Genomic DNA, 27,662 nt, shown 5'->3' on the forward strand with positions numbered 1-27,662 from the left:
GCAGAGATACCGATTTGACGAGTTAAAGAAAAAATGCAAAAATCACGGCGTCAAGTACGGGTTTCGATTTCCATCTACATTCATCGTGACCGCCAAAGAAGGGGAGACGAAAACATTTGACACACCAGAGGAGGCTGGAAAATACTTGTCACGAGTTGTGGACAATTGGCCAGTGGACTAAATTGAAGGAACGGTTTGCCAAATTGGTCCAAATAAGACTTATTTAAATCTACTATGTTTGAATAATAGTGAACATTATGGACAATTAGGTTCACAAAACTGGTATTCAAGTTTATTCTATCTTAATGGAGGAAAATATTGTTTTGTTTTGTTTTGTTTTTCTCTTGTCGGAGGACACGGAAGATTACGTTGCATCGTTGGTGAGTGATCGATCCGACAGTAACGTGGAGCTAAGTCATTTGACTGATGGGAAAGGGTGGGAGGGAGTCAGGGGTTTTCTGTTTATATGTTCTTGTTCTGAATTGTTCTTGGTAAGGGGATATGGTTATGGTTCGTTTGAAAGGCTTGGTAAAATTGTACTTTTCATCGGATATCAGAAAAATAATTACTATTATATAAATATTTAGAATAAGTCAAACAATCAGAGAAGGCACAGTAAGGCTTCTGAGTTGGAATGTGAGAGGTATGAATCATCCAGTGAAAAGACGTAAAGTATATATTCATATTAAAAATTTACAAGCTGAAATTATATTCTTGCAGGAGACTCATATAAAACAGACAGCAAAGGCACTTCTTAATCCTGGATGGGCAGCTCAAATATATCAATCAAACTTCTCTACTAAATCAAGAGGAGTCGCGATTATCGTTAAGAAACAAGTACCATTTATACATAAACAGACAATATCTGATAAAAATGGCAGATATATAATTGTATGTGGTGAAATAAATTCAGTCCCTATTACATTGGTTAACCTGTATGGTCCTAATTATGATGACCCAAGTTTTTTTGAAAGAGTTATAGGCAAAATACCTGACTTTGCTTTATGTAACGTGATTATAGGGGGAGATTTTAATTGTATTATTGACCCAGTTAAAGATGCACGTCCTAGTCGTACTACAAAAAGTAAATCTGCAGCCATTTTACATAACTATTTGGGAAATTTCAACATGATAGACATCTGGCGGTGCTTAAACCCATCAGCTCGAGAATATTCTTTTTACTCATCAGTACATAAGTCCTATTCCAGGATTGACCTTTTTATTATAGATTCTAGTTTGTTAAAAATGGTTAAGTCCACTCAGTACCATAACAGATTAATATCAGATCATGCCCCATTATCTTTGGATCTAAAATTAAAGTCAGAAAAAGGGACGTATAATTGGAGATTTGACAACTCCCTTTTGAATGACGTTAAATTCCGTGATTACATAAAAGAAAAAATCGGGTACTTTTTGGCTGAAAATGATATTGGTAATGTAACAGACTCTGTACTTTGGGATTCAATGAAAGCTGTTATGAGGGGAGATATAATTTCATTTCAGATCAGAAAAAATAAAGAAGATAAAAAAAGATTAATTGAAATAGACAAACAAATGACTGAATTAGAGGAATGTTATAAGAAAAATTATTGTTCAACTACTTTAAAGAAAATTGTAACATTGAGAAGTGAATATAATTCTATTCTTGCTAAAAAAATTGCTAAACAACTTCATCAAATTAAACAACGTCATTTTGAATTAGGTGAAAAACCTCACAAACTTCTAGCTCGACAGCTTAAACAATCCCAAGCATCTAGAGCCATTCATAGGATTAAAACAGAGAGTGGAGAAATAATAACAGATCCAAAACGAATAAATAAATGTTTTGTAGACTTTTATAAAGAAGTATACACATCCAAAGGAAATATAGATATAAATGAAATAAATAAATTTTTATCTAATATTGATCTTCCTCAAATAAGTGAAGATGCTGTTGAAATGTTGGATAAAGAAATTACCTTGAAGGAGGTAAACGAAGTTGTTAAAAACCTCCCTAATAATAAATGTGCAGGCCCAGATGGGTTTAGTGCAGAATATTATAAAAAATTCTGGGAGCTCTTTGCCTCAGTCTTTCTTCGTATGATCAATCATTCATTCTCTCAATTGAAACTCCCACCAACACTGTATAATGCCAACATAGTATTAATACCTAAGCCCGGACGGGATAAAATGAAATTGTCATCGTATCGTCCAGTCTCTCTTATTCCAATAGAGGCAAAAATCATTAGCAAGGTCCTAGCTAATAGACTGAAACAATACATATGTACAATCATAAATCAGGATCAGACAGGATTTATGCCAAATCGGCACATACAATCAAACTTGAGAAGACTTTATAATATAATATATACAAAACATACAACAAAAGCATGTTTGATTTCCTTAGATGCACAACGTGCATTCGATCAAATTGAATGGCCTTATATATTCACAACTCTAAAAAGATTTGGATTTGGGGACAAATTCATTCAGTGGATTAAAATTCTGTACGCTAATCCAAAAGCTGCGGTCTTTACAAATTCTACACTTTCGACCTCATTCCCACTATATAGAGGAACACGCCAAGGCTGTCCTCTCTCCCCCTATCTATTTGCATTAGCAATGGAACCTTTGGCAGAGAGTGTCAGGCAGAATGGTGAAATTGACCCTATTTTAATAAATAATAGACCCCAATATATATCTTTATATGCAGACGATGTACTTTTGTATATAGCAAAGCCAGAGTTGTCTATTCCACCTCTTTTGAAACCTTTAGAATCATTTAATAACCTGTCAGGTTTTACAATAAATTGGGATAAAAGTGAGTTAATGCCCTTAACTGAGGATGTTGACGAGAATTGTTTAAGTTCTATACCATTTAAAATTTCTCATAATTCATTTAAGCATTTAGGAATCATAATTACAAGAAAACCAGAGGCACTTCTAAAGGTGAACTGGCAGGCGAAAGTGAATCAGCTAAAAGATAATATAAAATTTTGGAGGACTTTACCTATGTCTATGGCAGGAAAGATCAATGCAATTAAAATGGTAACGTTTCCTAGATTTTTATATTTATTCATTTCCATTCCGGCTCTGATACCAGCGAAACTATTTACAAAGTTAGAGTCTATAATTATTTCTTTTATATGGAATTATAAATCTATCAGAATATCTAAAAAACACTTATGCAAGCCAAAAGCAGAAGGAGGATTCAGTCTTCCTTCCTTCAGGTGTTACTACTGGGCTGCTAATTTACAGTTCCTTTCTTGGTGGAGACAAACTCCAGGAAATAAAGTGGAGATACCAGAATGGGTTTGGTTAGAAGAATCCTCTTGTAGGAGGATATCTTTAAAGGCTTTACTGAATAGTCCAATAAAAATTGAGTCAAGGTTTTATAACGGAAATATAGTAATAAATAACTCCCTAAAGATTTGGAAACAGATCAAATCATTTTTGGATCTTCCACATATTTATTTGGACACCCCAATTAGTAAAAACCACGCCTTTACCCCTGGTTTGCAAGATAAGGTTTTCTCCCAATGGAAACAAAAGGGTTTAATTTCTATAAGAGATCTATATATTGATAATAAATTTTGCTCATTTAGTCAACTTAAATTAAAATATGACCTTTTATCAACAGATTTTTTTCGGTATTTACAAATTAGAGATTTTACTAGGAAACATTTCACTGGTTTTGAAAACATGACTACACATCAAACTCTGGAAATTCTATGTAATCGCAGTCCAATAGAAAGAGGAGCTGTTTCTTTCTTTTATGCTTTACTATTGGAAAAGGTGAATGTAAACACTGATCATATTAAGAAAGAATGGGAAAAGGAACTGGGTATAGAATTGTCTAGCGAGTCATGGGAAAATTGTCTCAATGAAATTCATGAATGCTCTATTAACGCAAGGCATAGTGTGATCCAATTCAAAGTTATTCATAGACTTCATTATTCAAAGACCAAACTACATAAGATTTTCCCAAATGTATCCTCAGTATGTAACAAATGTAAAATCTCAGATGGCACGTTGTCTCATCTATTTTGGACATGTCATAAAATTAGACCTTTCTGGCGAAGTATATTCAGATTTATTTCAGAAGCATATAAAATTGATTTGTCACCTGAGCCAAAATTGGGCATTTTTGGAGATACCTCAGATATAGGAAGCAAATATGTGTCACAAGCTGTTTCTTTATGCATGATCTTAGCAAAAAAGGCAATTTTACAGAAATGGAAGTCTGAAGTTGTGCCTGTATTTGAAGTTTGGCTAAGAGACTTAAGTTATGTGTTACCCCTAGAAGAGCTGAGATATAATATAACAGATAGACAAAAAATATTTACAAGAATTTGGAATCCAATAAGATCCTTAATTAACAATTTTGAAGTATAACTTTGTATCAGCATAGGGGTCAAGATTAGGGGTACATTCTGAGTGTTTTAAATATTTTTTTATATTGTTAATTATTTTCCAATAAAGAACTGTAAGATATCCGGAAATTAGGTTATTGAATTACCGCCTTTGTTTAGTTCTTAGTTATTTGACTATGTAATGTTAAGGAATAAGAGACATATTTGGGATATAACCGACGCCTTCAAGAATTTGTGGGTATACGGGATAGGTGTGGACATGTAAAATGTGTATGTGTAAGAGGTTTGGAGGCAGATGTACCTTTGCATTTACTGGTATGTTTAATGTGGGATTATGTGTATGTATGTATGTATAGGTATGTAGGTGTATATATAGGTACGCAGTATACAATTGTATAGGTTATGTTCTCTGGAAACTTAAACAAAATGTTTGTTTTGTATAATAAAAAAAAAAAAAAAAAAAATAGAAAAGCGGTCAAGGCTAGCTCCATGGCAATACCGTCAGTCGATTAGCAAATTGCAAACTTGCTGATTGCCTATGCTGATTGAGTGCAGCATTGCTCCCCTCACAGTGAGGGTTGACCCTAGTATTTCCCGTCATGTGACAAGCATCTGGAACCCTGTCGAGTGTGACCTCTCTGGCACACCTTTTTCAAATCCATGTTATGGTAAGTGTGCACACTAGTCTCTGGGCACTTTCTAAAATCCGCAAGGGTGATAAGTGCATAGCAAGTGTTTGTGCACTTTTCTAAAATCCTGTATGGTATGTTATGTGCTAGACGTTGTTTCCATTTTTGAGTTAATTTAAAACCCCGGTCTCCTTGGCCCAACTACACTTAGGTATCATCACAGATACCTTTTGACCATCTGCTACCTAGGATAGAGAAATCCTAGAGGATGATCGTTTACTATCTCGGGGAACGTCTCAGGTTACGTATGTAACCCTGGTTCCCTGAGGGAACGAGACGTTGCGTCGAACGCTATGGGGAACGCCATTGGCAAAGCACACTCTGAACGTAGTCTGCAACCAATCAGATGCCCCCCTCGAGGGCTGACTGTGCATGCTCCGCTCTCAAGCAGACCACAAACAGACTGTGTGTATCCCCACCAACAATGAAGCGTTGGCAGGGAGGAACACATCGTCTGAAAGTTCCCCCTCTACAAATATCTCAAAACACTGAAGACGATTTTAAGGCTATAGAGAAGGGCTCTATAGCCAAAGTAAAAAGGAGAGGTGAGAGTGGACACCCTTGACGGGTGCTATGAGAAAATTAGAAATAAGGGGACTTTTCATAGTTTGTTTTCACGCAAGCTGAGTGAGTGGAATATAGTAAACACATCCATGAGATGAATTTAGATCCAAATCCAAATTTTTTAAAAATCATGAATAAGTAATCCCACTCTACCCGGTCAAAGGCCTTCTCTGCATCAAGAGAAATAACCATTTCTGGTCTTGAAGACCGGGATGGAGTAAAGATTACATTCAAAATTCTACGTATATTGGACGTTAACTGACGGCCCAGTATAAAGCCAGTTTCATCATCTGATATGATGGATGGAAGATGAGTCTCTAATCGTTTGGCCAAACGCCCATTAGGCTAACTGGTCAATAGCTTCCGCAAAGTTTAGGGTCCTTATCTTTCTTTAATATTAATGAAATCAAAGCTTGGTTCAGGGATGATGATAAACAAAACTTGGTCTAGGGAGTGACTGTATAGCTGGAATAACATAGGGGATAGCTAATCAGAAAACCTTTTTAAAAATTCATCAGTGAAGCCATCAGGGCTGGGATTTGAGATGACAGTTTTCCACCATTTATTATCCTCTGACAGTCTGTTTTGGTGTTTTCCATTTGAAATGTCAAGTGTAACAGCCAACTTTTATGATTGCTAACACAATTGCCCCCTTAATAAAAACCTCAGAAAGAACTATTTTATGATGAATTTTTCATCTGATGGGTAAGTGGGGAGTTTGTCCCCTTTCTTTTTTCCTAGTCTCTCTCTAAATTTGTTAAATTTTATTCCCTAGGAGACATAAAAATAATATATAATAATTTAGATCAGTCTATATAGATTTTCTAGATTTAATTAATTGTATAACAGACAACTTAATCTCTGTAGGGTACCGGCCGACCTGGATCAGGTTTGGAGACCCTGGAATAGGATCTAGCATACATGCATTACTTATCTACATGTTGTGATGTTAATTGCTTTGTGCCATTAAACTGGGGTTAACTTTTATCTCTTTGTATTTCCACCTTAAACCTAACAGCACTGAAAAAGGAGAGAGAAGTACTGAATGAAACTGAAGAGAAAGATCAGTTTGAGAATCTTAATAATTTGATATCTGGAGAAAAATCTTTTTGTTCTTTAGAGTCTGAAAAGACTTCTAACCAAAAAAGTGCTCAAAAGACAGAAACTATGAGTATTTTCACTTGCTGTGAGTGTGGAAGGAATTTCAAACAACAAAGACGCCTTAAAAAGCTGATGATTCACACTGAAGAGAAGCCTTACACGTGCAAACAGTGTAGAAAGAGTTTTATTGAAAAAGGAAGCCTTAACAGACACATGAGATGTCACACTGGAGAGAAGCCTTACTCATGCAAACAGTGTGGAAATAGTTTCAAACAACAAGCACACCTTAAAAGTCACATGAGAATTCACACTGGGGAGAAGCCTTACACATGCAAACAGTGTGGAAAGAGTTGCACTGAAAAAGGAAGCCTTAACAGACACATGAGATGCCACACTGGAGAGAAGCCTTACACATGCCAAAAGTGTGGAAAGAGTTTCACTGAAAAAGGAAGCCTTAACAGACACATGAGATTTCACACTGGAGAGAAGCCTTACTCATGCAAACAGTGTGGAAAGAGTTTCAAACAACAAGCACCCCCAAAAAGTCACATGAGAATACACACTGGAGAGAAGCCTTACACATGCAAACAGTGTGGAAAGAGTTTCACTGAAAAAAGAAGCCTTAACAGACACATGAGATTTCACACTGGAGAGAAGCCTCACACGTGCCAACAGTGTGGAAAGAGCTTTACTGATAAAGGAAACCTTAACAGACACATGAGATTTCACACTGGAGAGAAACCTTACACATGCAAACAGTGTGGAAAGAGTTTCACTGAAAAAGAACACCTTAACAGACATATGACAATTCACACTGGAGAAAAGCCTTACTCATGCAAACAGTGTGAAAAGAGTTTCACTGATAAAGGAAACCTTAACAGACACATGAGATTACACACTGGAGAGAAGCCTTACTCATGCAAACAGTGTGGAAAGAGTTTCACTGAAAAAGTAAACCTTAACAGACACATGAGATTTCACACTGGAGAGAAGCCTTACACATGCCAACAGTGTGGAAAGAGTTTCACTCAAAAAAGATACCTTAACATTGACATGAGAATTCACACTGGTGAGAAGCCTTACACATGCAAACAGTGTGGAAACAGTTTCAGTCAAAAAGGAAGCATTGACAGGCACATTAAAAATTTACAATAAAGAGAAGCCTAACAGATCCCCTTAGTATGGACAGAGTTTCAAACAAAATTTCTAGAACGGATAGTTCCGGTCCTTGATTCTGATTGATTGAGCCACAATCAAAAATGCTGTAAATTACTCTACAAACATAGACCTCTTTGTTTCTCGGCAACCACATTGTTGCAACTACAATTACAGTTGAGGTCAAAAGTGTACATCCCCCTTTCAGAATCTGCAAAATATACCCTTGTCAAAACAATCTTAAAGGATTCCAATAAGAATCCTATACGAGGCTCCTACAATGATAGAAATTCTAATTCACATTATAAAGCAATGTGTTTTGTCCATGGTACACTTTACTGTTGTAGGATTTCGGTTATGCAAAGCGCAAATAACGATCAAGTCATCACACTCCGAGGAAGAACAAAGAATCTTTTATCCTGACCAATTGGCATCAGAAAACTGTGAGAAGCGCCACTCTGTCTACGCCAAACTTCGTCTGCTGATCGCGCTATCACCCCAGGGAACAAAGCAGCAATAAAAGATAATCCCATCAGGGGGATAACGAGTGATTTGTGCTGGGAGACTTGTTAGGGCAAATGGAAAACTGTCACCCCTGGCCAAACTCATGACCCCCCCCCCCCCCTCTGAGAACTTCCAAAAGAACCAGTTGTCCACTCACTCGTGACCTAAGTTATCACAAATTGAGTTAGGAATGAACAAAGGAAAATGATTGACTCCAGACTGGCCATCCCGGCCGCTGAACTCCCCCTGACCCCTTTTTGAGCAGCATGGTGTTTCCCCCACCTTCTTCAAAACAGGACTCACAACATGCGCTCAACAAATGCGCTAGCAAATATGATTCAAAAGGGAAAGAAACAAAGAATGCTATTTCAATCAATCGAACTTACTATGCAAAGGGATAGGGCATCCACCTTACTGTCTATTCAATGCTTGCGATGTAATCGTGTCTTTTTCTATGCCTTGCGTACCTTAGCAACACAAGTTGCCAAATGTGTATCCTATATGTAACATGTACCCATGTTTGGTGTTGAATGAATGATCTTGACGAATGCAGCTTGTCTGAATGAATGAGAAATTGATATTGTGTATATTTTATGCATTGCAATAGTTTATTGAAGTTAATAACAAAACTTGCAGAGATAGTGTCATTTTGAGTTATACCTCAGAAGGAACAGCCCAGGGGCGTAGCTCTGCCCCGCAGCAATATCCAATTGGATCCTAGCATCATGGGACGTGCTTAGCGGCCCGTTTCAAATCCCATGCTCTAAATAGTTCTGGGCCTTGTGTCTCGCTCAATGCCTTTCATCTCTTGTGGTTTGAGTGCTTTTCATCTGCACTCGCCCTCTGACCAAGCACGGGATTGTGTCAGCAAACTCTACAGAACTATCTAGTGCTCAAACTGCCTGAACAGAGCGAGAAGCGTCCAAGCGCCCTGAAAAGACTTGTAGCTCTCCTCTGCAGAAGATCGCCTGCTCATTCCAACTACAAGAACTCCAGAACTCTCCATAAACCGCAAAGACTTCGTGACCCGCCTTGCAACTCAGGCGGCCACCGAACTCTGAGCGCAACAACACGTGTAACCAGGCAACCGCGGCCCGGATACCGGTATAGCAACTCCCGTTGCCCAACCCCCAACTTCGAAGGATACCCGACGACATCATCCAAAGACCGACCAGCAACCAACCAGAATCTCTGCCGAGACGAGCCCACAGAGGGAATCCCCATTCTGGCACGAGCGCAAGTAAACAAGGTCTCCCATTCTTGTTGAATCTGGTACCTAGTCATTTAAGTGAAATCTTTGCTTTTGTGGTTTTCTAAGGTTGCGATTTGAGAACTAGTAGCAATACTACGACTTTGGGGTTCTTAAAATCCGTAGTTTACCATCTTTGAAACTGTATGAGTGCGCGTGTGAATGTCTGTGTATGTGTGTGTTTATGTTTTAGTAGAATAGATTTTGTATCCTAGAGTAGTTCAATAAATCATTGTTTCATTTAAAAGAGGTGTCTTGACTTTTATGTTCACAAAGTTTCATCTTTGCCCAGATCAAGCTACCTGGCTTTAATTTCCTAAAGTAATAATTTAGTTTATTTATGCTCCTGACCATGAGCATAATATAAACCTCGGAATTGAGAAGGTATATTGAGTTAACCACTTCGGTGGATGAATGGTTAAGAAACATAAACTATTATTTCTAAATCAATTTTCCTGAATTTTAGATTTGATTCTTTATCAGAATCAATTTTTAAATTTGAGTTAATTCAGTGTGCATGGATTTAATTTGCACAGATCAGTTACTTGCTCACTTCTTCCACCAACATTGGCGGCTTTGTGGAAGGCGGTAGTAATCATATTTTAGAACCATTCCTAAAGGATTGTATTAGGGATTGCCTCATAGGATTGTCTTATAGGACAAGGCATAAATATGATGTATGATCATTTCAACAGGAGTTTAATGGGATTCGATTTCATCCTGAATTTTGAAGAATTCTTCTTATTCATTGCATCTATTACTAACCAATAGTTTTTGCAGTTTACTTTGTATTGTAGCCATATAAGGGGAAGTTTATTTATATGATTGCTTGCCAATAAGAAGGCAATAAGTGTCTATTATGTTTATTGCTTTACCCTGTGTGCTGTTATCTCCCCTGGCCCCTGTTATCGTCACATGACGTTGCGTCATCTAGGCAGGAATTGTTTTGCGTTATGCATATATGGAACAGGCATTCAGCAGAGGCATCGCTCAAAAAGTTTAGAAACAGTACCTGTTGACTGATCCTGTGGATTACTTCTTTTGTTGACTATTTTTTCTCCCCCTGTGACTGAGTCATCTTGTGGAGTATACTTTTTTTGTTTTGGGGAAACTAACCTTGAAGGACATTTAAACAGTCAGCGCTTTGTAAATTTGGCTCTTGGAAGATAAAAAGACTTCTGGTGAAACCGATCTGAACTCTTGTATATACTGTACAGTACGCTGAGAGACTACACACACACACACACACACACACACACACACCATCAGATTGCACTAATTCAACTTGCTCTGACACTTTGTAATTATTATTTGCATAATACACCTGGTTTGGAAACGGTGGCTGTCTTTACTACGTTCCTACATTTACTCAAAAAAAAATCTCCTGTTCCAATATAGTTGGCAGAACCTGCTGGATTACGATAAGAAGAGAGTGATGTTTGCTGCCAGACACCAGAGCAGGCTGGACACAGGTTCACTCCAGGGGTGGAGAGCGTGAAGAGGCATACATTCACCACCACTGCCCCACTTGCCCAGTGGCCAGATTGTTGTCGCCTGATAGAGACCATTTCAAGCTCTGTGCCATCCATAAGAGTCCAAAAAATAAAGGGGATAAAGTTTTATTTATGTGTATTGTTTTCTGCTTTCTGTTCTTTTGCACTTGCAATGAATGCACTAGTGCCATGGACATTAAGACAGTTTTATTTAAAAGTATAGTTTTGTTTTCTGTTCTTTAGCACTTGCAAAACATGCACAGGAGTCATTAATATTTTAAAGTTTTATTCATTTGTATTGTTCTGTGCTTTCTGTTCTTTTCACTTGCAGTTAATGCACAAGAGCCATGGACATTGGACAGTTTTATTTGTATGTATAGTTCTGTTTTCTGCAAATGCAACATAGTAACTATAAGAATAAAAATGTAAAAAAAGGAATAATGAATAATTGGCTGTGACTGATTGAAAAATAAAAGTTTGTTCTTGATTAAATAACTCTTTTTGTTCGTCATTGTTACAGTATCATTAAACAGTTATAGGCCCACTTAAAAATGTTGATAAATTTGAGGATTATTTAATAAATAAATTGACTATTTTTGTACTGTAAGTTTTAGAACATAACTACAGCAGAAATATATTTAAACTAAAAGTGCAAAAACTGAATATAATATCAATAATCAGTAATAAAAATCTAATTTAATATTAATTTGTCATTTCAGAAATAATTTCATTCATATGGACATCATTTATGGGATAATTACTGATAAATAAAACATTCAGTAAACACTTTAATTTATGGCAACAGTGTAATATGAACTGGGAATTTGTGATCAACCTTACTCCCATATAAATGTATAGGAAAATAGAGAAAAGATATTTTTTTCAGATAATTTATTGTAAATATACACTCCAAAAATATTGCTTTGAAGGACAAAGGGATAAAATTTCCTTTTATTTATTTTCTCTTCATTTTTTCCTTTTTCCTCTCTTTTTTCTTTCTTTTTCTCTTTTTCCCCCTCTTCAATAAGCTGGCTCGTTTTAAAAGAAGTCAGCGGCGGGTGTTTGATGAACATTTTCACCAGCTCGAGTTTGCTGTGGCATGTGGATTCATTCTTTACTGATGATCTGTCTCTAGGGCTCATCTAGTTGACATGGTATCCGCTGACATTCGGCTGAAGGTGCTGATCCACCATCTGCTCTTGGTACGGACTGGATCCGGGGGACTGCAGTGACCATCTGATCGGAATACAGAATGGATCTGGCGGCTACGGTGACCTCAGAATAAGAAGAAACAGACTAATATTAATGTAGATGCAAAAGTTCCATGTTGCCACAGTGTCAGATTGGACGGTCACGACCGTCGCTGGCATTCTTTCGCAGAGGCAATATTGTAGCCTATGAGGTTTATCCGAGGCGCGATCATTGCTGGTTGAAAACTTTACCCAATACCCCGCCAGGATGACTTGAAATACAGTTAGCTTTGGCAATTTTTGCTAGCCTCTCTGGAGGCTTAGAGTTTTGTTGAGAAATATAGCCTTGTTTCGTTTAGGTTTTTTTTTCCTCGCCAAAAAGCTGTCTACTGATGATAGAGCGCCAGAGCCAGAGGGCTTGTTGTTTTTTCAATATGTTCTCAAGACAGGTATCGTTAAACTGCCGCGCAATTACAGATCACCGTTACCCATCGTAAACAGGTTGGTCCTGTCTGGTCCGGTGGGCTCTCAGTGGCGCTAAAGCTTCCAATGCGTGTCGAGCACAATGTATTAGCCTTCCACCGCCTTAACCACTGGACCACCTCGTCATCTTGCAGGGTTTCTTTATTTAACACTCCTGATTCATGTGCATGTGGATGCATTCTTCGTCTTTTCTTTCAGCCGCCGAGGGCCTGTTTTCCACTGAGGCCCTGCGCCAAACTCCCTATGAGACACAATCGAACGTTAGTAGTAACCTCCGATTACGGCCGAATGTGGATTCTGCTCGGACGACGGGGCACCGGTACATCCTTTGTAGCTTTAGCTTATTAGCCAAACGCTACACCAGTTTGCCATTTCCCTTGAAATCATCCTTGATTTCCATAAGAAAGGTGCCCCAAATTGGTGGAAAATCACAACTCAACCATACGCTGTCCAAAGCATTGAACCGCCTTCACGCGGCAAAACAGAACATGTTGTTGGCCCGCACTGCTGGGTCAAACTGCGCTTCCCAAAAACAGATTGGGTCAAAACTGACAGAAGAAATCTCTAAGCCTGCTTTAAGCCCTACCTACGGGACGGGTTGACAGTCTCGCACAACGCGAGAGCCTCAGTTTCGCCTGTGTAATTTGGGGGCCGATGAAAACTGCATCCGACTAAAATTACAAAAAAATTTTTAGGACTCTAATGATGTTTCAGATGTAACTTTTCTCATCTCTGTTGTTAGGTTGTCACCATCTCTGAGACTCAAAGTGTCAGAAGTCGCCTAAGCTGGTTTTGCAAAATGGAGGTCAAGATTATACTTCCAGGGATCATTTCTATAGTTTTTAACTAGGAAATGTGTTTCAAAAGTGTAGTGTCTCCCAAACTACGATGATGAGCTTTGATACTCTTTTCTGAGCGTGAATCGGGTGTGGAGTAATTGTTTATTTCATATGCTCCACACCATTGATGAACGTTCTGTGTGGCATTTATGCCGCATAGAAGAAGAGAGTATGATCAGAGTGGTCTTTGAAAATTGTAAATATCAGATTAAAAATCTTGTGAGTAGGTGCGATCGATTGAACATCGGATATGATTCTGTTTGTAATTAATTGTTTAGCTCATAATTGGTGTATATCTGATGAAACTACTTTTTTTTTTTTTTTTTTTACATTTTTGTTGGTGGGTGTCACCATCCTTGAGATTCAGAATGTCAGGATAAGATGTCAGCTGGTTCTATCAACTTAAAGTTGCCATAAAATGCATTGAGAGAATATTTTAATTTGTTCTTTGATATCTACATAGAAGGTATATGGCATAGGAAAGGGCAAACAATCTCCAGAAACGGTTTTACAGGACCATTTACAACCCTAGGATTTGTCCCTAGAATGAAATGCTCTGTTATTGCCTTTTTTGGAAGCTTCATGAATATTAATGAGCTCTGCTCCGATTGGCTGTTTCACAGAGCTGCTCATCTCTATAGCTGGCACATTGATAAAAAATATATATTTAATTAGGAGCTCTAGCCGCTTTTAATATGTGGTTTGTTGAATCTGCCGTTTTGAATCGCAGACATTTTAGTCTCATTACTGTGATCCATGTGCTCTGTGTAAAGTTATAATGCAGACGGAGCTCTTCTTACCACACAAGTTTAGCTGCTTCTCGGTGATACTCTGGATCTGTAAATCATTCGCCATCATCAGCGCAGTTATTTCTCCATCATTCACCATCATCAGCACAGTCATCTCTCTGTTTATGTGGTAAGTGATATCTTTTGTACTGCAATGTAACAGGCTAGTGCTAGCATTAAGCTAACCGTGTCCCTTCAGTGGCTTGCCTTGTTTTACTGATGTACTGACGTTACCGATGATTGGGCGATGCAAATGTTGGAGGCGTAACTATTAACGATCCCGGGACTGTTGCGTAACAGTCGGTGTTATGTTGGACTTGACATATAAATCTAGTGTTCTCAAAAGACCACCGAAAAATAGAAGATTTATCCTTATCCTTATATAGATTTATCCTTGATTTCCATAAGAAAGGTGCCCCAAATTGGTGGAAAATCACATCTCAACCATACGCTGCCCAAAACATTGAACCGCCTTCACGCGGCAAGACAGAACATGTTGTTGGCCTGCACTGCTGGGTCAAACTGCGCTTCCCAAAAACAGATTGGGTCAAAACTGACAGAAGAAAACTCTAAGCCTGCTCTAAGCCCTACCCACGGGACGGCTCGACAGTCTCGCACAACGCGAGAGCCTCCGTTTTGCCTGTGTCATTTGGGAGCCGATGAAAACTGCCTCCGACCCGGTGAAGGAAGCCACAACCAGCCCGGCTAGCTCAGTCGGTAGAGCATGAGACTCTTAATCTCAGGGTCGTGGGTTCGAGCCCCACGTTGGGCGCCTCTGTTGGCTCTCTTTCTTCCCAACAGGGTGGCGGGCTCCAGCGTGCCCATTTGCCGCACAGGCTAAGTGGATTTTGCAAGCTCCGGAACTGGATCCGGGGGACTGCAGTGACCATCTGATCGGAATACAGAATGGATCTGGCGGCTACGGTGACCTCAGAATAAGAAGAAACAGACTAATATTAATGTAGATGCAAAAGTTCCATGTTGCCACAGTGTCAGATTGGAGAGGATCTGGTTTTCACAGTCTTGCGTCGATGGCCGTCTAGGTGAAGAGGTCTTCACTGATGATCTGTCTCTGGGGCCCATCCAGCTTGCTACCACCTTGTCGGTTCACATCCACGTAGGTCCACGAAAAGGTCATGACCTTCACCGGTATTCTATCGCAGAGGCAATGTTGTAGCTTGTGTGGTTTATCTGAGGTGTGATCATTGCTGGTTGAAAACTTTCCCCGATATCCCATCGGGATGATTTGAAATACAGTCAGCTTCGACAGTTTTTGCCGGTCTCTCTGGACGCTTCTTGAAAAAGATAGTTTTGCTTCGTTTTGTTTCCTTTTGTTGGAGTGGCTGGTTGTTGGTCCTCGTCAAAGAGGTGTCTACAGATCATAGCGTGCCGGAGCCAGAAGATTTGTTGTTTTGTCAATATGTTCTCAAGACTTCGCTGCAGGTATCATTAAAGTACAGCACAATTACAGCTCACCGCTACCCATCGTAAACAGGTTGGGCCTGTCTGTTCCGGTGGGCTCTCAGTGGTGCTAAATCATCAAATGAAGAGGATGGGATTCAAACCCACACAAACCAAGGTGTGCCCAGCACAACGGATTAGCCTTGCATCGCCTTAACCACTCGACCACCTCGTCACTTTCCGTGGTCCTTTTATTTAACACTCCCGATTCAGACCATCAGCTCATTAGTAGAGCACTCAGTGAACTGAACTGAGTGTGTCAGATAAGGAGGACACTCAAAAAGTGCAGAGTGGGGTCCCCAGGACTACTGCTAAAGGAGCCGAACGACGAGGATGGGATTCGAACCCACGCGTGCAGAGCACAATGGATTAGCAGTCCATCGCCTTAACCACTCGGCCACCTCGTCATTTTACGTGGCATTTTTTATTTAGCACTCCTGATTCAGATCATCAGTTCATTAGTAGAGAACTCTAAGAACTGAACTGAGTGTGTTAGATAAGGAGGACACACAAAAAGTTTAGCATGGGGTCCCCAGGACCTGGATTAAGGTCCAGTGCTAAAGGAACCGAACGACAAGAATGGGATTCCAACCATTGCACAGAGCACAATGGATTAGCAGTCCATCGCTTTAACCACTCGGCCACCCCGTCCCCTTGCTGACCGAGACAGGCCATGCTGCGGACCTTTTCAGCTGCTGCTGCCGTGCTTTCAGCAGGCTGTTTTGAGCACAGAGGGAATAGTGAATGAGCCGTCTTTTACACACCTCTAATCTGTTCCGTGGAAACACGGTGCAGCAACCCGTGCCAGGAGACTGTTTGTGCGTCATGTTTAAAGCTTGCTGCCACCTTGTCGGTTCACATCCACGTAGGTGCACGAAAAGGTCACGACCGTCGCTGGCATTCTTTCGCAGAGGCAATATTGTAGCCTATAAGGTTTATCCGAGGCGCGGTCATTGCTGGTTGAAAACTTTACCCAATACCCCGCCAGGATGACTTGAAATACAGTTAGCTTTGGCAATTTTTGCTAGCCTCTCTGGAGGCTTAGAGTTTTGTTGAGAAATATAACCTTGTTTCGTTTAGGTTTTTTTTTCCTCGCCAAAAAGCTGTCTACTGATGATAGAGCGCCAGAGCCAGAGGGCTTGTTGTTTTTTCAATATGTTCTCAAGACAGGTATCGTTAAACTGCCGCGCAATTACAGATCACCGTTACCCATCGTAAACAGGTTGGTCCTGTCTGGTCCGGTGGGCTCTCAGTGGCGCTAAAGCTTCCAATGCGTGTCGAGCACAATGTATTAGCCTTCCACCGCCTTAACCACTGGACCACCTCGTCATCTTGCAGGGTTTCTTTATTTAACACTCCTGATTCATGTGCATGTGGATGCATTCTTCGTCTTTTCTTTCAGCCGCCGAGGGCCTGTTTTCCACTGAGGCCCTGCGCCAAACTCCCTATGAGACACAATCGAACGTTAGTAGTAACCTCCGATTACGGCCGAATGTGGATTCTGCTCGGACGACGGGGCACCGGTACATCCTTTGTAGCTTTAGCTTATTAGCCAAACGCTACACCAGTTTGCCATTTCCCTTGAAATCATCCTTGATTTCCATAAGAAAGGTGCCCCAAATTGGTGGAAAATCACAACTCAACCATACGCTGTCCAAAGCATTGAACCGCCTTCACGCGGCAAAACAGAACATGTTGTTGGCCCGCACTGCTGGGTCAAACTGCGCTTCCCAAAAACAGATTGGGTCAAAACTGACAGAAGAAATCTCTAAGCCTGCTTTAAGCCCTACCCACGGGACGGGTTGACAGTCTCGCACAACGCGAGAGCCTCAGTTTCGCCTGTGTAATTTGGGGGCCGATGAAAACTGCATCCGACTAAAATTACAAAAAAATTTTTAGGACTCTAATGATGTTTCAGATGTAACTTTTCTCATCTCTGTTGTTAGGTTGTCACCATCTCTGAGACTCAAAGTGTCAGAAGTCGCCTAAGCTGGTTTTGCAAAATGGAGGTCAAGATTATACTTTCAGGGATCATTTCTATAGTTTTTAACTAGGAAATGTGTTTCAAAAGTGTAGTGTCTCCCAAACTACGATGATGAGCTTTGATACTCTTTTCTGAGCGTGAATCGGGTGTGTAGTAATTGTTCATTTCATATGCTCCACACCATTGATGAACGTTCTGTGTGGCATTTATGCCGCATAGAAGAAGAGAGTATGATCAGAGTGGTCTTTGAAAATTGTAAATATCAGATTAAAAATCTTGTGAGTAGGTGCGATCGATTGAACATCGGATATGATTCTGTTTGTAATTAATTGTTTAGCTCATAATTGGTGTATATCTGATGAAACTACTTTTTTTTTTTTTTTTTTTACATTTTTGTTGGTGGGTGTCACCATCCTTGAGATTCAGAATGTCAGGATAAGATGTCAGCTGGTTCTATCAACTTAAAGTTGCCATAAAATGCATTGAGAGAATATTTTAATTTTTTCTTTGATATCTACATAGAAGGTATATGGCATAGGAAAGGGCAAACAATCTCCAGAAACGGTTTTACAGGACCATTTACAACCCTAGGATTTGTCCCTAGAATGAAATGCTCTGTTATTGCCTTTTTTGGAAGCTTCATGAATATTAATGAGCTCTGCTCCGATTGGCTGTTTCACAGAGCTGCTCATCTCTATAGCTGGCACATTGATAAAAAATATATATTTAATTAGGAGCTCTAGCCGCTTTTAATATGTGGTTTGTTGAATCTGCCGTTTTGAATCGCAGACATTTTAGTCTCATTACTGTGATCCATGTGCTCTGTGTAAAGTTATAATGCAGACGGAGCTCTTCTTACCACACAAGTTCAGCTGCTTCTCGGTGATACTCTGGATCTGTAAATCATTCGCCATCATCAGCGCAGTTATTTCTCCATCATTCACCATCATCAGCACAGTCATCTCTCTGTTTATGTGGTAAGTGATATCTTTTGTACTGCAATGTAACAGGCTAGTGCTAGCATTAAGCTAACCGTGTCCCTTCAGTGGCTTGCCTTGTTTTACTGATGTACTGACGTTACCGATGATTGGGCGATGCAAATGTTGGAGGCGTAACTATTAACGACCCCGGGACTGTTGCGTAACAGTCGGTGTTATGTTGGACTTGACATATAAATCTAGTGTTCTCAAAAGACCACCGAAAAATAGAAGATTTATCCTTATCCTTATATAGATTTATCCTTGATTTCCATAAGAAAGGTGCCCCAAATTGGTGGAAAATCACATCTCAACCATACGCTGCCCAAAGCATTGAACCGCCTTCACGCGGCAAGACAGAACATGTTGTTGGCCTGCACTGCTGGGTCAAACTGCGCTTCCCAAACACAGATTGGGTCAAAACTGACAGAAGAAAACTCTAAGCCTGCTCTAAGCCCTACCCACGGGACGGCTCGACAGTCTCGCACAACGCGAGAGCCTCCGTTTCGCCTGTGTCATTTGGGAGCCGATGAAAACTGCCTCCGACCCGGTGAAGGAAGCCACAACCAGCCCGGCTAGCTCAGTCGGTAGAGCATGAGACTCTTAATCTCAGGGTCTTGGGTTCGAGCCCCACGTTGGGCGCCTCTGTTGGCTCTCTTTCTTCCCAACAGGGTGGCGGGCTCCAGCGTGCCCATTCGCCGCACAGGCTAAGTGGATTTTGCGAGCTCCGGAACTGGATCCGGGGGACTGCAGTGACCATCTGATCGGAATACAGAATGGATCTGGTGGCTACGGTGACCTCAGAATAAGAAGAAACAGACTAATATTAATGTAGATGCAAAAGTTCCATGTTGCCACAGTGTCAGATTGGAGAGGATCTGGTTTTCACAGTCTTGCGTCGATGGCCGTCTAGGTGAAGAGGTCTTCACTGATGATCTGTCTCTGGGGCCCATCCAGCTTGCTACCACCTTGTCGGTTCACATCCACGTAGGTCCACGAAAAGGTCACGACCGTCACCGGTATTCTATCGCAGAGGCAATGTTGTAGCTTGTGTGGTTTATCTGAGGTGTGATCATTGCTGGTTGAAAACTTTCCCCGATATCCCATCGGGATGATTTGAAATACAGTCAGCTTCGACAGTTTTTGCCGGTCTCTCTGGACGCTTCTTGAAAAAGATAGTTTTGCTTCGTTTTGTTTCCTTTTGTTGGAGTGGCTGGTTGTTGGTCCTCGTCAAAGAGGTGTCTACAGATCATAGCGTGCCGGAGCCAGAAGATTTGTTGTTTTGTCAATATGTTCTCAAGACTTCGCTGCAGGTATCATTAAAGTACAGCACAATTACAGCTCACCGCTACCCATCGTAAACAGGTTGGGCCTGTCTGTTCCGGTGGGCTCTCAGTGGTGCTAAATCATCAAATGAAGAGGATGGGATTCAAACCCACACAAACCAAGGTGTGCCCAGCACAACGGATTAGCCTTGCATCGCCTTAACCACTCGACCACCTCGTCACTTTCCGTGGTCCTTTTATTTAACACTCCCGATTCAGACCATCAGCTCATTAGTAGAGCACTCAGTGAACTGAACTGAGTGTGTCAGATAAGGAGGACACTCAAAAAGTGCAGAGTGGGGTCCCCAGGACTACTGCTAAAGGAGCCGAACGACGAGGATGGGATTCGAACCCACGCGTGCAGAGCACAATGGATTAGCAGTCCATCGCCTTAACCACTCGGCCACCTCGTCATTTTACGTGGCATTTTTTATTTAGCACTCCTGATTCAGATCATCAGTTCATTAGTAGAGAACTCTAAGAACTGAACTGAGTGTGTTAGATAAGGAGGACACACAAAAAGTTTAGCATGGGGTCCCCAGGACCTGGATTAAGGTCCAGTGCTAAAGGAACCGAACGACAAGAATGGGACTCCAACCATTGCACAGAGCACAATGGATTAGCAGTCCATCGCTTTAACCACTCGGCCACCCCGTCCCCTTGCTGACCGAGACAGGCCATGCTGCGGACCTTTTCAGCTGCTGCTGCCGTGCTTTCAGCAGGCTGTTTTGAGCACAGAGGGAATAGTGAATGAGCCGTCTTTTACACACCTCTAATCTGTTCCGTGGAAACACGGTGCAGCAACCCGTGCCAGGAGACTGTTTGTGCGTCATGTTTAAAGCTTGCTGCCACCTTGTCGGTTCACATCCACGTAGGTGCACGAAAAGGTCACGACCGTCGCTGGCATTCTTTCGCAGAGGCAATATTGTAGCCTATAAGGTTTATCCGAGGCGCGGTCATTGCTGGTTGAAAACTTTACCCAATACCCCGCCAGGATGACTTGAAATACAGTTAGCTTTGGCAATTTTTGCTAGCCTCTCTGGAGGCTTAGAGTTTTGTTGAGAAATATAGCCTTGTTTCGTTTAGGTTTTTTTTTCCTCGCCAAAAAGCTGTCTACTGATGATAGAGCGCCAGAGCCAGAGGGCTTGTTGTTTTTTCAATATGTTCTCAAGACAGGTATCGTTAAACTGCCGCGCAATTACAGATCACCGTTACCCATCGTAAACAGGTTGGTCCTGTCTGGTCCGGTGGGCTCTCAGTGGCGCTAAAGCTTCCAATGCGTGTCGAGCACAATGTATTAGCCTTCCACCGCCTTAACCACTGGACCACCTCGTCATCTTGCAGGGTTTCTTTATTTAACACTCCTGATTCATGTGCATGTGGATGCATTCTTCGTCTTTTCTTTCAGCCGCCGAGGGCCTGTTTTCCACTGAGGCCCTGCGCCAAACTCCCTATGAGACACAATCGAACGTTAGTAGTAACCTCCGATTACGGCCGAATGTGGATTCTGCTCGGACGACGGGGCACCGGTACATCCTTTGTAGCTTTAGCTTATTAGCCAAACGCTACACCAGTTTGCCATTTCCCTTGAAATCATCCTTGATTTCCATAAGAAAGGTGCCCCAAATTGGTGGAAAATCACAACTCAACCATACGCTGTCCAAAGCATTGAACCGCCTTCACGCGGCAAAACAGAACATGTTGTTGGCCCGCACTGCTGGGTCAAACTGCGCTTCCCAAAAACAGATTGGGTCAAAACTGACAGAAGAAATCTCTAAGCCTGCTTTAAGCCCTACCCACGGGACGGGTTGACAGTCTCGCACAACGCGAGAGCCTCAGTTTCGCCTGTGTAATTTGGGGGCCGATGAAAACTGCATCCGACTAAAATTACAAAAAAATTTTTAGGACTCTAATGATGTTTCAGATGTAACTTTTCTCATCTCTGTTGTTAGGTTGTCACCATCTCTGAGACTCAAAGTGTCAGAAGTCGCCTAAGCTGGTTTTGCAAAATGGAGGTCAAGATTATACTTTCAGGGATCATTTCTATAGTTTTTAACTAGGAAATGTGTTTCAAAAGTGTAGTGTCTCCCAAACTACGATGATGAGCTTTGATACTCTTTTCTGAGCGTGAATCGGGTGTGTAGTAATTGTTCATTTCATATGCTCCACACCATTGATGAACGTTCTGTGTGGCATTTATGCCGCATAGAAGAAGAGAGTATGATCAGAGTGGTCTTTGAAAATTGTAAATATCAGATTAAAAATCTTGTGAGTAGGTGCGATCGATTGAACATCGGATATGATTCTGTTTGTAATTAATTGTTTAGCTCATAATTGGTGTATATCTGATGAAACTACTTTTTTTTTTTTTTTTTTTACATTTTTGTTGGTGGGTGTCACCATCCTTGAGATTCAGAATGTCAGGATAAGATGTCAGCTGGTTCTATCAACTTAAAGTTGCCATAAAATGCATTGAGAGAATATTTTAATTTTTTCTTTGATATCTACATAGAAGGTATATGGCATAGGAAAGGGCAAACAATCTCCAGAAACGGTTTTACAGGACCATTTACAACCCTAGGATTTGTCCCTAGAATGAAATGCTCTGTTATTGCCTTTTTTGGAAGCTTCATGAATATTAATGAGCTCTGCTCCGATTGGCTGTTTCACAGAGCTGCTCATCTCTATAGCTGGCACATTGATAAAAAATATATATTTAATTAGGAGCTCTAGCCGCTTTTAATATGTGGTTTGTTGAATCTGCCGTTTTGAATCGCAGACATTTTAGTCTCATTACTGTGATCCATGTGCTCTGTGTAAAGTTATAATGCAGACGGAGCTCTTCTTACCACACAAGTTCAGCTGCTTCTCGGTGATACTCTGGATCTGTAAATCATTCGCCATCATCAGCGCAGTTATTTCTCCATCATTCACCATCATCAGCACAGTCATCTCTCTGTTTATGTGGTAAGTGATATCTTTTGTACTGCAATGTAACAGGCTAGTGCTAGCATTAAGCTAACCGTGTCCCTTCAGTGGCTTGCCTTGTTTTACTGATGTACTGACGTTACCGATGATTGGGCGATGCAAATGTTGGAGGCGTAACTATTAACGACCCCGGGACTGTTGCGTAACAGTCGGTGTTATGTTGGACTTGACATATAAATCTAGTGTTCTCAAAAGACCACCGAAAAATAGAAGATTTATCCTTATCCTTATATAGATTTATCCTTGATTTCCATAAGAAAGGTGCCCCAAATTGGTGGAAAATCACATCTCAACCATACGCTGCCCAAAGCATTGAACCGCCTTCACGCGGCAAGACAGAACATGTTGTTGGCCTGCACTGCTGGGTCAAACTGCGCTTCCCAAACACAGATTGGGTCAAAACTGACAGAAGAAAACTCTAAGCCTGCTCTAAGCCCTACCCACGGGACGGCTCGACAGTCTCGCACAACGCGAGAGCCTCCGTTTCGCCTGTGTCATTTGGGAGCCGATGAAAACTGCCTCCGACCCGGTGAAGGAAGCCACAACCAGCCCGGCTAGCTCAGTCGGTAGAGCATGAGACTCTTAATCTCAGGGTCTTGGGTTCGAGCCCCACGTTGGGCGCCTCTGTTGGCTCTCTTTCTTCCCAACAGGGTGGCGGGCTCCAGCGTGCCCATTCGCCGCACAGGCTAAGTGGATTTTGCGAGCTCCGGAACTGGATCCGGGGGACTGCAGTGACCATCTGATCGGAATACAGAATGGATCTGGTGGCTACGGTGACCTCAGAATAAGAAGAAACAGACTAATATTAATGTAGATGCAAAAGTTCCATGTTGCCACAGTGTCAGATTGGAGAGGATCTGGTTTTCACAGTCTTGCGTCGATGGCCGTCTAGGTGAAGAGGTCTTCACTGATGATCTGTCTCTGGGGCCCATCCAGCTTGCTACCACCTTGTCGGTTCACATCCACGTAGGTCCACGAAAAGGTCACGACCGTCACCGGTATTCTATCGCAGAGGCAATGTTGTAGCTTGTGTGGTTTATCTGAGGTGTGATCATTGCTGGTTGAAAACTTTCCCCGATATCCCATCGGGATGATTTGAAATACAGTCAGCTTCGACAGTTTTTGCCGGTCTCTCTGGACGCTTCTTGAAAAAGATAGTTTTGCTTCGTTTTGTTTCCTTTTGTTGGAGTGGCTGGTTGTTGGTCCTCGTCAAAGAGGTGTCTACAGATCATAGCGTGCCGGAGCCAGAAGATTTGTTGTTTTGTCAATATGTTCTCAAGACTTCGCTGCAGGTATCATTAAAGTACAGCACAATTACAGCTCACCGCTACCCATCGTAAACAGGTTGGGCCTGTCTGTTCCGGTGGGCTCTCAGTGGTGCTAAATCATCAAATGAAGAGGATGGGATTCAAACCCACACAAACCAAGGTGTGCCCAGCACAACGGATTAGCCTTGCATCGCCTTAACCACTCGACCACCTCGTCACTTTCCGTGGTCCTTTTATTTAACACTCCCGATTCAGACCATCAGCTCATTAGTAGAGCACTCAGTGAACTGAACTGAGTGTGTCAGATAAGGAGGACACTCAAAAAGTGCAGAGTGGGGTCCCCAGGACTACTGCTAAAGGAGCCGAACGACGAGGATGGGATTCGAACCCACGCGTGCAGAGCACAATGGATTAGCAGTCCATCGCCTTAACCACTCGGCCACCTCGTCATTTTACGTGGCATTTTTTATTTAGCACTCCTGATTCAGATCATCAGTTCATTAGTAGAGAACTCTAAGAACTGAACTGAGTGTGTTAGATAAGGAGGACACACAAAAAGTTTAGCATGGGGTCCCCAGGACCTGGATTAAGGTCCAGTGCTAAAGGAACCGAACGACAAGAATGGGACTCCAACCATTGCACAGAGCACAATGGATTAGCAGTCCATCGCTTTAACCACTCGGCCACCCCGTCCCCTTGCTGACCGAGACAGGCCATGCTGCGGACCTTTTCAGCTGCTGCTGCCGTGCTTTCAGCAGGCTGTTTTGAGCACAGAGGGAATAGTGAATGAGCCGTCTTTTACACACCTCTAATCTGTTCCGTGGAAACACGGTGCAGCAACCCGTGCCAGGAGACTGTTTGTGCGTCATGTTTAAAGCTTGCTGCCACCTTGTCGGTTCACATCCACGTAGGTGCACGAAAAGGTCACGACCGTCGCTGGCATTCTTTCGCAGAGGCAATATTGTAGCCTATAAGGTTTATCCGAGGCGCGGTCATTGCTGGTTGAAAACTTTACCCAATACCCCGCCAGGATGACTTGAAATACAGTTAGCTTTGGCAATTTTTGCTAGCCTCTCTGGAGGCTTAGAGTTTTGTTGAGAAATATAGCCTTGTTTCGTTTAGGTTTTTTTTTCCTCGCCAAAAAGCTGTCTACTGATGATAGAGCGCCAGAGCCAGAGGGCTTGTTGTTTTTTCAATATGTTCTCAAGACAGGTATCGTTAAACTGCCGCGCAATTACAGATCACCGTTACCCATCGTAAACAGGTTGGTCCTGTCTGGTCCGGTGGGCTCTCAGTGGCGCTAAAGCTTCCAATGCGTGTCGAGCACAATGTATTAGCCTTCCACCGCCTTAACCACTGGACCACCTCGTCATCTTGCAGGGTTTCTTTATTTAACACTCCTGATTCATGTGCATGTGGATGCATTCTTCGTCTTTTCTTTCAGCCGCCGAGGGCCTGTTTTCCACTGAGGCCCTGCGCCAAACTCCCTATGAGACACAATCGAACGTTAGTAGTAACCTCCGATTACGGCCGAATGTGGATTCTGCTCGGACGACGGGGCACCGGTACATCCTTTGTAGCTTTAGCTTATTAGCCAAACGCTACACCAGTTTGCCATTTCCCTTGAAATCATCCTTGATTTCCATAAGAAAGGTGCCCCAAATTGGTGGAAAATCACAACTCAACCATACGCTGTCCAAAGCATTGAACCGCCTTCACGCGGCAAAACAGAACATGTTGTTGGCCCGCACTGCTGGGTCAAACTGCGCTTCCCAAAAACAGATTGGGTCAAAACTGACAGAAGAAATCTCTAAGCCTGCTTTAAGCCCTACCCACGGGACGGGTTGACAGTCTCGCACAACGCGAGAGCCTCAGTTTCGCCTGTGTAATTTGGGGGCCGATGAAAACTGCATCCGACTGAAATTACAAAAAAATTTTTAGGACTCTAATGATGTTTCAGATGTAACTTTTCTCATCTCTGTTGTTAGGTTGTCACCATCTCTGAGACTCAAAGTGTCAGAAGTCGCCTAAGCTGGTTTTGCAAAATGGAGGTCAAGATTATACTTTCAGGGATCATTTCTATAGTTTTTAACTAGGAAATGTGTTTTAAAAGTGTAGTGTCTCCCAAACTACGATGATGAGCTTTAATACTCTTTTCTGAGCGTGAATCGGGTGTGGAGTAATTGTTTATTTCATATGCTCCACACCATTGATGAATGTTCTGTGTGGCATTTATGCCGCATAGAAGAAGAGAGTATGATCAGAGTGGTCTTTGAAAATTGTAAATATCAGATTAAAAATCTTGTGAGTAGGTGCGATCGATTGAACATCGGATATGATTCTGTTTGTAATTAATTGTTTAGCTCATAATTGGTGTATATCTGATGAAACTACTTTTTTTTTTTTTTTACATTTTTGTTGGTGGGTGTCACCATCCTTGAGATTCAGAATGTCAGGATAAGATGTCAGCTGGTTCTATCAACTTAAAGTTGACATAAAATGCATTGAGAGAATATTTTAATTTGTTCTTTGATATCTACATAGAAGGTATATGGCATAGGAAAGGGCAAACAATCTCCAGAAACGGTTTTACAGGACCATTTACAACCCTAGGATTTGTCCCTAGAATGAAATGCTCTGTTATTGCCTTTTTTGGAAGCTTCATGAATATTAATGAGCTCTGCTCCGATTGGCTGTTTCACAGAGCTGCTCATCTCTATAGCTGGCACATTGATAAAAAATATATATTTAATTAGGAGCTCTAGCCGCTTTTAATATGTGGTTTGTTGAATCTGCCGTTTTGAATCGCAGACATTTTAGTCTCATTACTGTGATCCATGTGCTCTGTGTAAAGTTATAATGCAGACGGAGCTCTTCTTACCACACAAGTTCAGCTGCTTCTCGGTGATACTCTGGATCTGTAAATCATTCGCCATCATCAGCGCAGTTATTTCTCCATCATTCACCATCATCAGCACAGTCATCTCTCTGTTTATGTGGTAAGTGATATCTTTTGTACTGCAATGTAACAGGCTAGTGCTAGCATTAAGCTAACCGTGTCCCTTCAGTGGCTTGCCTTGTTTTACTGATGTACTGACGTTACCGATGATTGGGCGATGCAAATGTTGGAGGCGTAACTATTAACGATCCCGGGACTGTTGCGTAACAGTCGGTGTTATGTTGGACTTGACATATAAATCTAGTGTTCTCAAAAGACCACCGAAAAATAGAAGATTTATCCTTATCCTTATA

At 41.6% G+C, this 27,662-nt stretch overlaps 1 protein-coding gene and 15 non-coding genes across 16 annotated transcripts; 13 read left to right on the forward strand and 3 right to left on the reverse strand.

The window, feature by feature from the left end:
- The first annotated feature begins 6,772 nt into the window (after nt 1–6,772).
- Nucleotides 6,773–9,632, forward strand: LOC141326071 (uncharacterized). Its single transcript, XM_073834770.1, has 2 exons — nt 6,773–7,839; nt 9,218–9,632. Exons 1-2 carry the CDS (start codon nt 6,773–6,775, stop codon nt 9,630–9,632), a joined length of 1,482 nt encoding a protein of 493 aa, XP_073690871.1.
- Nucleotides 9,633–12,475: 2,843 nt separating this feature from the next.
- On the forward strand, nt 12,476–12,616 carry LOC141326999 (U4 spliceosomal RNA). The gene has a single exon (XR_012354323.1). It is a non-coding gene; the product is annotated as a U4 spliceosomal RNA (small nuclear RNA).
- A 972-nt stretch (nt 12,617–13,588) lies between these two features.
- LOC141326938 (small nucleolar RNA U3) lies at nt 13,589–13,804 on the forward strand. The gene has a single exon (XR_012354268.1). It is a non-coding gene; the product is annotated as a small nucleolar RNA U3 (small nucleolar RNA).
- Nucleotides 13,805–15,106: 1,302 nt separating this feature from the next.
- trnak-cuu (transfer RNA lysine (anticodon CUU)) lies at nt 15,107–15,179 on the forward strand. The gene has a single exon. It is a non-coding gene; the product is annotated as a tRNA-Lys (tRNA).
- Nucleotides 15,180–15,558: 379 nt separating this feature from the next.
- On the forward strand, nt 15,559–15,698 carry LOC141327070 (U4 spliceosomal RNA). Its single transcript, XR_012354388.1, has one exon. It is a non-coding gene; the product is annotated as a U4 spliceosomal RNA (small nuclear RNA).
- Nucleotides 15,699–16,193: 495 nt separating this feature from the next.
- trnas-gcu (transfer RNA serine (anticodon GCU)) lies at nt 16,194–16,275 on the reverse strand. The gene has a single exon. It is a non-coding gene; the product is annotated as a tRNA-Ser (tRNA).
- A 492-nt stretch (nt 16,276–16,767) lies between these two features.
- On the forward strand, nt 16,768–16,908 carry LOC141327030 (U4 spliceosomal RNA). Its single transcript, XR_012354352.1, has one exon. It is a non-coding gene; the product is annotated as a U4 spliceosomal RNA (small nuclear RNA).
- A 972-nt stretch (nt 16,909–17,880) lies between these two features.
- Nucleotides 17,881–18,096, forward strand: LOC141326946 (small nucleolar RNA U3). The gene has a single exon (XR_012354276.1). It is a non-coding gene; the product is annotated as a small nucleolar RNA U3 (small nucleolar RNA).
- Nucleotides 18,097–19,850: 1,754 nt separating this feature from the next.
- On the forward strand, nt 19,851–19,990 carry LOC141327071 (U4 spliceosomal RNA). Its single transcript, XR_012354389.1, has one exon. It is a non-coding gene; the product is annotated as a U4 spliceosomal RNA (small nuclear RNA).
- Nucleotides 19,991–20,485: 495 nt separating this feature from the next.
- On the reverse strand, nt 20,486–20,567 carry trnas-gcu (transfer RNA serine (anticodon GCU)). The gene has a single exon. It is a non-coding gene; the product is annotated as a tRNA-Ser (tRNA).
- Nucleotides 20,568–21,059: 492 nt separating this feature from the next.
- Nucleotides 21,060–21,200, forward strand: LOC141327031 (U4 spliceosomal RNA). Its single transcript, XR_012354353.1, has one exon. It is a non-coding gene; the product is annotated as a U4 spliceosomal RNA (small nuclear RNA).
- Nucleotides 21,201–22,172: 972 nt separating this feature from the next.
- On the forward strand, nt 22,173–22,388 carry LOC141326947 (small nucleolar RNA U3). Its single transcript, XR_012354277.1, has one exon. It is a non-coding gene; the product is annotated as a small nucleolar RNA U3 (small nucleolar RNA).
- A 1,754-nt stretch (nt 22,389–24,142) lies between these two features.
- LOC141327072 (U4 spliceosomal RNA) lies at nt 24,143–24,282 on the forward strand. Its single transcript, XR_012354390.1, has one exon. It is a non-coding gene; the product is annotated as a U4 spliceosomal RNA (small nuclear RNA).
- Nucleotides 24,283–24,777: 495 nt separating this feature from the next.
- Nucleotides 24,778–24,859, reverse strand: trnas-gcu (transfer RNA serine (anticodon GCU)). Its single transcript has one exon. It is a non-coding gene; the product is annotated as a tRNA-Ser (tRNA).
- A 492-nt stretch (nt 24,860–25,351) lies between these two features.
- Nucleotides 25,352–25,492, forward strand: LOC141327032 (U4 spliceosomal RNA). The gene has a single exon (XR_012354354.1). It is a non-coding gene; the product is annotated as a U4 spliceosomal RNA (small nuclear RNA).
- Nucleotides 25,493–26,464: 972 nt separating this feature from the next.
- Nucleotides 26,465–26,680, forward strand: LOC141326942 (small nucleolar RNA U3). The gene has a single exon (XR_012354272.1). It is a non-coding gene; the product is annotated as a small nucleolar RNA U3 (small nucleolar RNA).
- Nucleotides 26,681–27,662: the final 982 nt, after the last annotated feature.

Source organism: Garra rufa, chromosome 2 (genome assembly GCF_049309525.1).
Source record: "Garra rufa chromosome 2, GarRuf1.0, whole genome shotgun sequence".
NCBI classification, from domain to species: Eukaryota; Metazoa; Chordata; class Actinopteri; order Cypriniformes; family Cyprinidae; genus Garra; species Garra rufa.